Raw genomic sequence first — 13,494 nt, 5'->3', positions numbered from 1 at the left:
AATGACAATCCCAGCCGAGGTGCCTGGGAGCCCAACTGAACGTCTGAAAATCATGTCGCCACAATCATTCACCAACGCCACTTGCACTTCATCGGAACTTGGCTGGGAATTATAGCCATACAGTCCTGACCTCGCTTTGAGCCATTTCCACATGTTCAAGCGTTAAAGGAGTTCGTGGGAGGCCAGTGTTTCAGACGTGACTCAAACAGGCGGTCGATTTATGGCTCTGATGTATTAAGGAAACGTACTATCTTCCCAGCACTAGTGAGACAATGGGATAGGTGCATTAGTGTAGCAGGTGACTATATAGAGAAATAAAAGAAGCTTTTACTCTCAGAACTGTGTTCTGTTATTCTGTATTTTATAAGTTAATATTTGCTGGGAAAAAAAACCTAGCTAACCCTAGCCACATGACATGCACATGCTAACGTAAGTGACTTTTGTAGATTTGTATTATTCTTGTTTATTTGATCAAATTCTAACATGTGGAATTGCATCTAGATTCTATTTAATCTGCATTGTTTGGAAATGAGATAACATTACTACATTTTAGGTAACGGTTTCTATTTAATGAGACCTCGGCTGAACCCAGCTGATTTTAATGGACATCCAAAGCAGATTAAAAATGACTCTGAATGCCTGAATGGTGAGAGCTCCGGTGGAGATGATGATTATCCACAGTTCTATCAGCTCAAGTGCGTGCGTCTGCATGTGTGTATGTGTGTGCAGTCATCAGCGTTTATTTTTCATTTTGATAGAGCTATGCCCATCAGCATGCGGGCACATTAACATGCAGAAGTGCCAGCGCTTAGCTTGTATTATCACACACGCACACACATATCGAATTGGAGAGGCCCTGAAGTGCTTGCCGGGTTCTCGAAGCAGAACGAGGATTGAGTCAAGGCGCGGAAAAACGTCTTTTCAGCACAAGTGGAAAAAAAAGGGAAAGTCAACTTGATCAAAGAGCGAGACTGTGAAGCAGAAAAACACATTTACTGTAGAACAGACTCACTAATAACACACAAACTTCTCTGTTTAACAATCTGTACCGCAGCCTGACAAACGATGACAGCTTCAATCAAATCGAATAGAGGAATCCGCATAAATATCTGTCTATTACGAACACTATAAGCTGTTGGCATGGCCATGTCCACCTCCACTGCTTGGGTTCAGAACCTGCTCATCTCCTGGGATGTTCATCCTGTCTGTAAAGTTTACATAGTAAACGAAAGAAAAACGAAAAATATCCTGTGAGCATCAAGTAACCACTCTTTACAGCTGTGATGAGCAGAAAAATATCATGCATGTCTGCTTCAACGATATGATAATGTCAGCATGGACCGGGGGCCCCAAAGGAGTGTTTCAAACACCAAGGCATGATGACTTTACCAGGTTTGTTGGTTAGTTTTCTATTTAGAACCCTTTCACATTATTAAGGGAAACATCTAAACCTAACCACTTACTCCATATATAGACCCCTTATTATGTCTAGAGCCTACCTGAGGGGACTCAGGGCGCCAGGCAGGATACAGCCTGAGCACACAAACACACGTAACGGGGAATTTTTGGAAACACCAATTAGATAACTCTACAACTCTTTGAACTGTGGGAGGCCACAGTGCTAACCACTACACCACCGTGTCACCCATTACAACTGACCAGTTCCTGAAAAAACCTTCACTACAGCTTTTGAAAAAAATAAATGATTAAAAACTGTTTGTATCTTCCTCGAAAAAAAAAAAGGCATTTTCACATTGTATGAAAAGTAAACGACAGGGGTGGCTCAGGGGCTTGTGATGGACTGCTGACCAGGAGGACCCTGGTTCAAGCCCCAGCACTACCGGGTTGCTGCTGTTGGACCCTTAAGCATGGTCCTTTACCTCCAAGTGTTCAGAAACAATCGAGCTGCTGTAAACAATGGCTATACTGTATACTGTATATAGATATCCATTGCCCGATGGATCCGGGTCCCATGTAGACAAGCATTTACAAGCATTTCACTGTTTGTTGAAAGCCAAAAGTAAAGTGTGTCTAAGTCCTGGTACTACACTTGTTTAACCACACCGGTCAAAACAGTAACCATGTTCTCTAACCAGCCATCATAATACTTAAATATCTCTCTAAGCTCTTCGTCTCTACTGCAAAACACTACTGAAGGTAAAACTACAAAGACATGAATGCAAAACTGTATAAATCACTCATATAGCAGTATACATCAGTTCAAGAGTTAACTGATAAGCATTAATAAACCATATACATGCTAAACACTAACTACAAGATGCAGATCACAACCTGTGGTCAGGTTCAAAGTGTAATGGTTGTTTAGGACGCCATCACACACTACAATTACTGTAAAGTCATCAATACAAACATATGTTCTAACAAAGTGAAATGGAAGAATGAGAAACCACATCATACATGAATTATAGATACAGTATAGAGCAGTACTCTGATATAGGAGCAGAGTCAAACACAACATATCAACAAATTTGTAATATAGTCTAATACGAAAAGTTTTACTCTGTCTGATCTACTGATACTGGGCCACATGGAAAAATCTCCAGGCATGACAGTCTGATACTGTGATCATCCCAGCATCTAAATGGGACATTTGAAAACAACAGGGATGGTGACGAGCAAACAAACACGTCCTTGTTAGCACTGAAAAAAGGGGGAATCTGTATTTTAATAGACATATGCGGACAAATGCTAAACTGCAGTTATGAACATTGTCCAGTACTGTATAACCTTAGCCACTGACCTGATTATCCTGTCTCTCTTCAGATACCAGAAGTGGTCTATAAAGCTGCACGTCCAAAGTGAAACCACATAAACACCAGACTCCTGTGTTGGCATCTGTTAAGTGGTTTAGAGTTCAGTGGTTGACAACATGTAAATCTAGCCTATTTTAAGGAAATGTTTAATGACTGGGATTTTTTTTATGTACTAGGAAATTATCATTGTGTCTGCTTTTTTTGGCACAGATGTTCAAGAACTGAGAAAGTGATGGCTTGGTTAGTGCAGTAACCACGCATCTCTCTTATAGGGTGCTCTCCCATCAAGGCATCAACTACTGTACCAACCAGGGAGGGTGAAGACATCTTACCATAGAGACATGCAAGACCAGCCACCCACATCTGTTCAAACTGCTCCTCATGCAACATTAGGAAGTGATGTAAGATACTCGTAGGAAAGTGCTTTCCACCGCTTCTGACTGCTTGAGCTCACAGATACTGATAATTGGCCAGTGCTGCCAGGATTGATGGTAGGCCATCCGTCTCCACTGAGAAAACATCACCAAGTTTCCTCCAGACTAATTCCTGGAGTTCCAGCGACAGTTGGCTGTAGTATCACCTGCGAATTAAACTCGTGACTCTTACTCTTTGTTCTCACATGAAGTCCATTCTGATCAAGATCAAATAAAGCTTCTACTGTACATCCAGACTGACAAACAGACTGTGTGATGAATTCTGACATCAGGTCCTTATTGGTCATGTCACGTAACCCAGTTAGAGGGGTAGACCATGCTTATCATCTTGTGCGTCAGGGTTTATTGTGACAGCAGAGAAAAGCATAATTAACTGACTGTTAATGACCTACTTACACCTGCCAGTAACTGGAGGACATTTGAGACAGGTTTCTTCTGACTAAATAACAGCTACCGGGGACAAACCTGTGAAATATTCATGTTCAATATGATACCAAGCGATTAATCATTCAAACAAAGTCTGAATAGGGGAAAAAACTATTCCTAACAGAAAACTATTCCTAACACTATGTGGGCGTGGCTTACCCACCATAGGAATCAGGAAGTGCAATTCTAAAGACCATGCTTGATTGACTGAGACAGTATACACAACATGATCAGTGAGAATCAAGAAAGTGGGCTACACTAAATAAATTAAAAGAAGGAGAATTTTTGCTTGATGAGTCTGCTGCAGGGAGAGGGACAAACACTTACACACACACGAATGAGGTGTTTGAAGATCTTTGTTTATTAGCAGCAATAAAAAGAGCAAAAGTCATTAACATATACATCATAGAGAGACCCATAGACAGACAGACGATAGGAAAAACATTAGCATTTTCCAGTTCCAGGGGACACAAGTTGTTTATATAGTTATATATACTGTATAATGTATATAAGTCTCTTGGGATAGGCCTACGGCCCCCCGGGGTGTGAATACAGGATTAAGCGGTATAGACGATGAGTGAGTGAGAATGATATATTCATCTGAACATGGGCTATAGGAAGTGTTACCATATAAGGAATAAGGAAATGCAATTCTAATGACCATGCTTGATTGATAAAAGCATAGAGGCATGGGAAAGTTCCCACAATATCAGAAAACCTGATGCATCCCAAGACCCACCTTCTTAAGCAGTCCCGCTTTGCTTGCTTGGTGCACATTAAGGTTCACCCTTGTTCAAGTGAACTGTACTAACAGAACCACTCTAGATTTGGTTTTAATAGAATTCTGGAGTGTGAACACACCCTTTATTAATGAATAATAAGGGGTAGAGATTTAAGACTAGTGGTTTAAAAGGAAAACAGATCAGACAGAAGGTAGCTGTGTCCAAGGCTGGAGCTCTATATGAAATACCAAGTAGGATCATGTTTTTACTGAGTTGAAGTTTGAAAACTCTGAAAGTTAAATATCAGATTATGACACCCAGTCCTGCCAGCGATTTGCCAGTAGTGGCATATTAGGGGGTAAGAACCGGTAGTGCCTGCGACCCTGCTGCTGTGATAGGGTTAAGCCTCTAGTGGTCATTACAGTAAGTCATAAAAACGTATCTTTTTATCAGAGCTTTCGGGTTGAATTCATTTGTAGCACTTTGAGATTTGCTTCAAATATAAAGTGCAATATAAATAAAATGTATTATTATTATTATTATTAAGTCGAGGACCATCTTGCAAATTATTTCACAGAGCTGAGCACTCAATAAAGATTCTGCAGCAGAGCTGTTAAATAAAAAGAATGTGTTTGTAGTTTACCTTGCATTTAAGATCCCTGTTGTACGGTTTTGTTGTAAATGATTTAGCTGAAGGCAAAATACTTGATCAGAGACTAGCTGGATGTACACTTTTCTGGCTTATGACAAACAGACAGGCGTAGAGTGTTTTGGGGAACTGGGATGTTGGCACTTTCTTGCATTCAGTCACGAATTTTGATGGTGTAGTGGCATCTAGTTTTGCTGGAGTCCCAGTTTGCACTCTAAACAGCATACACATTGTACGTAAGCATACAGTACCAAATTGTGGATAGTCTCTCTCTCTCTCTCTCTGTCAAGCTACGCATGCTACTTCTGAAGTCCCAGACCTGCCTGATCCATACTGAGGCCCCACCACTGGTTGGTGTCCGCATCCTCACTCACTACTGCTAAGGATGGTCCCATGAAGTCTAATAAGATACATGATTTATAGATACTTAAACTACTGAGGACCTTTCAAGTAAGAAATGTGAATGAATGTTGTTTTGAACTGCATTGGTTTTGCTATAATGGCTTGTGGCTTCAATTAAACAATTAGACTCACCACAAACAGCAGGGGTGTCTCTTCTGTCTTGTACACAAAGTGATTACATATCTCTTCAGCACTGTAGCGTTAGTTCTCTGCTTAATTTTACTAATTCATAATTGTGTGCCTGAGGAAAAGACACTGGCCGGCCAAAACAAAAAAAAGTCACAGATTCTAATGGTTTATTGGACCATCATCTGTTTTGATTAGGGCAGTGGCATCATTTGGATGAGCTGATGCTTATCGCAACATTTACTTCCGTCCCGAGTTGCATTAATTTCTCTTCAAGATCTTGTATTGATTATGGGAAAGTCAGACCTCACACAGCACATCCCAAAGATTCTCAATGGGGTTAAGGTCTGAACTCTGTGGTGGCCAGTGTTGGGTGTAATGCATTACAAAGTTACGCGTTAGAGTACTTGCATTACTTCCAATGTAACAAGTAATCTAACGAGTTAGATCCGCCATTTAAGTACTTAGTTATTTAGTTGTATTTTCAAATATGTAATCCGTTATTCCGACAATATATGTAAACCATGAGCCAGACAACAGTGATTCCATTAGTGTATGTGTGTGTATGTGAAAGTCATCCTACAAGGCCCGACCCCCGCTTCCACCGCCTATGTAGGCTATAACTGCTCCTGGTGTTAGACGTTAAAATGCCCCCCTGCCTCGGATTGCAACCCCGTAGGCTACCGTAATTGGTTTCTTAGTTCTAAGGGTATTTTTTTTTAACGCATATGAATTTTAAAAGCACAAGTTCTTTAAAAACGTAATACTTCAGTTTTGTGTTTTAAAAGCATACGCACTTTAATTTAAATCATTCATATACTGTATGTGTTTAAAAAGCCTATCGCTTCAATTTGAAATGTGATTTGGGTTTAAGTATGTGATTTAGGTCTTGACTTAAACAAGATGCATTAGGAATCACAAAGGAGTTATCATTTTCTGCAAAGGAAACGTACTCGGACTAGTTACTTTTATCAGAGGGTAATGCTGTAATGTAACTGATTACTTTTTAATGACAGTAATTTTGCAATGTAATTAGTTACTTTAAAAAGTAATGTCCCCCAATGGTGGTGGCCAATCCATGTGTGAAAATGATGTCTGATGCTTTACGCCCTTGTCATCAGGGAAGAAAAAAATCCATTGAAATAAAAAAAAACCTGGTCATTTAGTATATTCAGGTAATCAGTTAACCTAGCTCTTTGAGTACATAACATTGCTGAACCTAGACCTGACCAACAGAAGCAGCCCCAGCTCATACAGTAGGCATGATGGATGCATCACTTTATCCGCCTCTCTTCTTACCCTGCTGCATCCATCACACGACCTTTTTCCATTTCTCCACAGTCCACATCATCCTCGATGATGATGGTTCACTGCTATCCTTCCAGGTTTTAATAATGCATTTTACAGATCCTAACCCAGTTTTTCTCCTTAGTTGTTTCCTTTGCTTGATCCAGGAGAATAATTTTGTCCCTTATGAAACCAAATAACATGTTTGCATGACCACAGCATATGTCTTTTGACATGGAGTTTTTAAGAAATGAGAAGATTTTATTTATTTTTTTCCGCCAGGCAGTGTAGTTATCCTAAATAAGTGAATGTCCAAAATTAGTGTTTATCACATTTTGCCGTCAAATTGCTCCGATAGTTTCAGGAATAAATTGCCATGACAGAGAAGTCTCTATCAGTCCATTGCAAACCTCAATAAAGTGAACTTCATGTTACCTAAAATAAATTTCCAAGTATATAATTTATTACACAGTTATAGAAAATATTTATTTACAAAAGTACTAGCAAATACACCGTCTTTAAGTTTCCATTTTGGATCCTCTCAAGGTTGTCTTGGGGAGTTTTCGCTGGCCGTCATTGTCTCTGGTTAGTGCATTAGGGATACATTGATAAATCTATACATTTATAATTAATTTAATACTTCCTGTTTACTTCTCCCACCTCAGTTATGATCATCCTATTGTTCGTAAAACAACAAACAAACAAATAAACAACCTAAAAATCTTGAATGCTCCAGGCAAGAAAAATAAATCACCCTGTGGTGGCAGTAAGAGGGTTCCAAGACCGACAACATGTTAGATCTGGCTTATCTGATTAGACCCTGGTGGTGATGACAGCTGTGAGTGTTAATGAAAGAGTGAACACTCACAGGCAGGAGGTGCTTGTACTTAACCTGGGGCTGAGAGGCAGACGGTGGGAAGACTCTGAGAAAAACACGGCATGCACGTTTCGCTTGGATCGATATAGAGTCATTTAGTAAAAAGCAGAAAGAGAGCGTGAGATGGAGCAGGTGCAGAGTGGGTAATGACAGGCTTCTTACAGAGTCAGAGGGAGAAAGAGAGAGAGAAAGAGAGGCATGAAAAATAAATGAGGGCTGGGAAGGAAAACAAAGAGTGAGGGACCGGATGAGAGGGAGAAAATGATGGAAAATAAGCGAGCGAGACAGAGAGGGGAGAGAGTATGCGTTTGATCTCTTCCTTTGCAGTAGACTATAGATGCCATGTGTAAGTGTGTGCATGAAATAGAATGGAAAGGGGGGAAATGCAGGATATAGAGATAGAGAGCAATCAGAAGTAGAGATGAAAGTTAGCATGTAGAGGGAAGCTTTCAGAGTAAATCCCAGAACACCCCACCCTCGATAAGACAATTGGAGCACTCAGACTCAACATCACACTGTGAAAAGTGAGCACGCTCTCACTGTGCGTTTGTGTGGGAATTGATGAATTTGAAGAATCCAGGAATTAGAGGAATTCTTGACATTTCCCAGTCCAGACTCTGGAGAGCTGCCTCAAGGACACATGATGACCCTGGTGTAGCATCTCTAGTACCTTACCCTATCATACAGTTTGTAGAACGGTGCCCGTATTTGTTATCTTTTCACGCTCTTTCTGTCTTTCACTTCCCTGAATGCAGGTAGACAATGCTGCACCCCCATTGGTTGTTGCATCCTCCCCTAGGTTTCAGCTTAAACTCTTTTGCTGGAACTAAAGCTACTGTAGCACAGAGCCAAAGACGCAAACTATGATGCTTCTTATTGCAATACATTAGCAAACAAAACACAGTCCATGTTTTCTTGGTATCCTTTAATTCTTCCTGAAGAATGTGAGGCATCATGATATTGGAGGAAAAGGGTTCAAACATACAGACTGGGAATACACTGTGCATCGATGAAAGTCGAAATATATTAAGACCAACAGAGATCAATGGGCAAAACTGCAAAAAGACAACATGCACACATAAAATCCTTGGAAATAAAACTCTTAGGAAATCAGTATTTAAGATTTAAAAGCACATAATGAAGCAGATGAGCATCCCGTGGGGTTGACCTTGATTTGAACTCAGATTAAACAACAGACCAGGAGAGATTAATCAGCGTAACTGCGCTGTGTTTGAGGAACAGCAGGTCTACTCATCACTCCACTAATCCCTGTCCTTGATTATATAAATTAATAACAAAGCTGATGCTTTGAAATTGTTGATTACTCTCGCTCGTGATTAATTTTTAAAGACAGACACGGGCAGATGTGCTGTCAGAAATCTTTTCAAAGCCAAAATGTTACAAATAGGGTTGCGAATAACTCATGACTTTCACCGTGGCACTGTTCTTAGCTTAAGACCAGTGTTGGGTGTAACTTTGAAACGCGTTAGAGTACTTGGATTACTTTCTTGATGTAACGAGTAATCTAACGTGTTTTAACGCCATTTAAGTAATCCGATATTTAGACAATTTATGTTATCCTCCAGACAGCAGTCCTTCCCAATTCCTTAGTGTGTGGCTCTAGGTCTAGGCTCAGCATGCTTATGTGCCCAGAAAAAATCAGGTCAACTGATGAACTAAATAACCAGGTTTTTCTATCAGAGCACTAATGTGTTTGGATGCCATTAGTATAACATCATATTTTTTCTCACTTCATTAGCCACCATAAAAACACTTAAGCCATCCAGACATACTGTAGTCACATTATAATTACACTGTCCTTGGATGCCACCTTCACCTTTCCCATAGTAACTGGATGAACCGCCAGCGATAACTGTCACAACATTTCTGTGAGTGGACCAAGATCTTCTTTCTTACAGTACTGTGTACTGCACTTTTCTCCTCCTCGGATCAGATGAAGGTAAATCGATTTTACGCAGCAGGTTTAATGCCTCCGATGAACCATGACCAGGGGAAAAAACACAAATCTGTACATCATCTGCTCTTTAAGATTGACTTATAAACCTCTGCCAGTCACTCTCAAGGAGCAGACAAGCGTCTTAAACAAAGTCTCTATTCTGATTGGTCAGCTGATTTTAAATACTTTTCTAGAACAGTAGCTCTGAAAATAGCAACAACTATAATTTATATCAAATGCAGTCATTATTCCAGTATGAATGCTCCCATACTAATATTTTACGGCTTTATAGCAAATGGCACTTGTAGGACGAATACACTGCATGATCTGAGCTTTGTTAATGATAAGGTAATTAAAAATGCCTTATAACTGTTTTTCAAAGTAATCTAGAATAACACATAAGTCTAATTCGGGACACAGGACAAGTGGTGTTAGATGTAGGTATGTTGCTGAGACGAATGACTGAACACCTGAACACGCATGAACCTGCTGTTCAGGTACAGGTTCTTGTCCACCTGACAGGCCACCCTTATTTGCATTTTGCACACAACCGTAACGATACCAAACATGACCCAGAGTCAAAGTTTACGCAAAATAAAGCTGTACTCATATAATGTACTTTCAGTTGCTCCATCAAGAGGTCTCCACAGCGGACCACCAGATCTGCTTACAAGCCAACCCTATAATTTAATCCAGGCTTGGGCCTGGCACTGCATCCAGTAGCTTTGGTTGGGAAACAAACCAAGGTCTCAGATATACTGTACTATACTTTGCTTTAAATAAAGCATGATGGTTTTGAGAAAAGGACCAAGGACAGGTCCAGAATCATGTTTTGATTGCCAGTGCATTATGATGTCCCTGGGTGTCTGTAACCTAGGAAGGTTTCACCATGTGGTGATAGTACTACTACTATACAACTTACTTGTACATGGCGGGCTCTCGGTATGGCCCCACCCCAGCAACAAGGTACAGTTTGGTACCTTTATTTCTTCAGTCTTAAGTCTCACTCACTCCCTCACTCATCGTCTATACCAGGGTTACTGAATAAAAATTTAATAAGGTCCAGTCAATAAAATTTTCTTCGAGCCGAGGTCTGAATTTCATGTTGGTGTTAGGATTCAGATCCCTATATATGCAGTCTTTATAACATAAGTCTATAAAACATAAGAAATTTAAAATGTTCATAGCATTTCAATAATATTTATTGACAGTTTTCAGGAACCACAGTAAACATGTGGACACTTTGATGACCTTTTATATTTACTTGCATTTGTATTTAATGAAAACAACAATCTTTAACCAATCTTTAGTGAATCTCCATTTGCATGCTGCTGGGCTGTAAATGAATGTGAAAGGACTCTGTCATCCTGGGCTCTCAGTTCAGGTATTTTACATGGCCTCACCTTGGACTGCTGCGGATATGTTCGCTCTAACGGCCTGTGTTTTATCTCATAGTGGCGCTTCGCATTACTGTTATTTATTAACGCCACAGATTTAGAACACATGAGACAAACTGGTTTTAAACTTCCTGCAGAAAGAATAAACATCGATCTGTCCATTCAGGTTTCACTTTTTTTGGAGGCTGGACACTTATCCCAGGGCACACACTACAGGCATGGGGAGAACACGTAAACTCCATACACACAGATGTGGGAAACGAACCCGGAGGTGCAAGGCGACAGTGCTAACCACTACACCACCCACAGCATTTCACGCAAGCACTCAACCATGGTCTATACGGATTTATCCTGAACAGGGTCGCAAAGCCTGGAGCCTATCCCAGGACTTATGGCGGGGTACACCCTAGATTAGGTGCCAACCCATTACATTCACATGCTCATTCACAAACTATGGGGAGTTTGGGAACCTCAATAAGCCAGTTTTTGGACTGTGGGAGGAACCTGGAGGAAACCCACCATACAAACTCCATGCACACAGACACAAGGTACGGGACTCGAACTCCACCCCTGGAGGTGCGAGGCGACAGTGCTGAAACTGAAATGTTGCTATTCAACTTACCTGAGTCGAGTCCATGAGGTTGGCCATCTCGGGTGTCCAGAACTGAACGATTTCAGCTGGTTTGTAACTAATGGAGTGCTCCTGCTTGGACCAGGAGCAGGTGAAACACTACCTTCTGTATCATGTTACCATGAAAGGAAGCTCAAAGAAAGGACGTTCTGACAAGACTGGTAAAGCAGCAAAAAAAATTATAAATTGTCAAATTAATTAACAACAACAAAAAAGAATAATGATGAGAAAAGCCTGTACACAGGATCTTAGGTTAAAGCGTCACGGGCTCCGGTCTCCAGGGTCTCCATGGCTACGCACACTCACACCAGCCTTCTAAGCAGGAGGGGAAACAAAACTAACACCTCTGGTATAGCGCGTCACTTCTCCATAGAGTTCAAGAGAAATAAAGGATTCACACACGCGCGCACACTGCTGCTATCCTGGAGCACTCTCCGCGCGCGCGCTGATCGTTAGGACTCGCGGTCGATCCCAAAAAAAGAATCAATTTCAGGAAGAATCGACTCCGAGTCGAAAGAATCGATTCACCAGGATGATTTAGTTCCGATTCTCGCGCACAGCTTTCGATTTAGAAAATAAATCACTATACTATATACTACATACTTTACTATTATAAACTGTTATACTAAAATAATCTAACAGCGCTTATTACTGTATAATATAATATAATATAATATAATATAAATTATAATCAGGTCAACAAGACCTCTTGTCATTGTTTTAATACTGCAATTAACACATTTAATTTACACGTGGTTTATTTTAGTTGATAAATCATCATCTAATAATAATAATAATAATAATAATAATAAATTTTATTTATAAGTGCCTTTTAAGTACCTGAGGACACTTTACATAGTACATAAAAGAGAAACTAAATAAAGGATTGCAAATAAAGCAATAAGAAATTAAATGATATGATAATACAATTGCAAGATTAAATATAGTATTATAGTATTAAGTATAGTATAAAAATAGTATTTCAAAGATTATTATAGTATAAAATAAAGTAGCATAAAACAAAATAAAATAAAATAAAATAAAATAGAATGTCAATTAGTGAGCAATCACAATTTCTGTGTTTTCAGGTTTTAAAACCGAGAATTAAGTGTTTAGCACTGTGGCCTCGCACTTCCATGGGCGAGGGTTCGATTCCTGCCTTAGGATCTGTTTATGTGAGGTTTCTTCCGGGTAATCCGGTTTCCTCCCATAGTCCAAAGACATGAGAATTGGGCTAATCCGCGTTCCAAAATTGCATCCAATCCAGGATTTACCCCATCTCATACCCTACGTCTCCTGGGATAGGCTCCAGCCCCCCCATGTGACCCTGTATAGAGGATGAAACCTTATAGTGAGTGAGACTCGTAGTTGAAATCAGAATTGGACTTGGAGTCAACTCTGGAAGTTCAAGAAACGAACAACTCCGTCAGACGGATGGCTGATCTTAGTGATGCTTAGAATGATTTGAATCATGGGGGTTTGGGGAAGGGGGGGTTGATTGATTGGTGAACAAACAAACATAAATAAACAAAACAACAACCACAGTACTATGACTACTACTACTACAACTAATAATAAATTTGTAATCGAGATGCCAATAGTGATGACTCTACACAGTGGTGTACTTATTCCCATTTTTTACGACTGTGATAGAACCCCAGGTCACACATGCATTCACTCACTACAGGCAGTTGGGAAATTATTCTGTCTTTGGACTCTGAGAGCAAACTAAAGTAATCGGAGGAAATCCACCAAGCACGGGGAGGACATGCAAACGTTATGCACACAGACACGAGGTGGGAATCGATCCAG

At 40.2% G+C, this 13,494-nt stretch overlaps 1 protein-coding gene across 1 annotated transcript in view; it reads right to left on the bottom strand.

Annotated features, from left to right (window-relative positions):
* Positions 1-12,103, bottom strand: part of pkn1b (protein kinase N1b) — a 44,247-nt gene extending 32,144 nt beyond the window's left edge. The window contains exon 1 of the mRNA XM_053489976.1: positions 11,674-12,103. Within this exon, the coding sequence (XP_053345951.1) occupies positions 11,674-11,700 (27 nt within the window). The 5' untranslated portion in view covers positions 11,701-12,103. The remainder of the gene's footprint in view (positions 1-11,673) is intronic.
* Positions 12,104-13,494: the final 1,391 nt, after the last annotated feature.

This window comes from Clarias gariepinus, chromosome 28, assembly GCF_024256425.1.
Source record: "Clarias gariepinus isolate MV-2021 ecotype Netherlands chromosome 28, CGAR_prim_01v2, whole genome shotgun sequence".
Classification (NCBI taxonomy): Eukaryota; Metazoa; Chordata; class Actinopteri; order Siluriformes; family Clariidae; genus Clarias; species Clarias gariepinus.
Note: the sequence above shows the minus strand (reverse complement) of the source record. Positions and strands in the feature narration are given on the sequence as shown.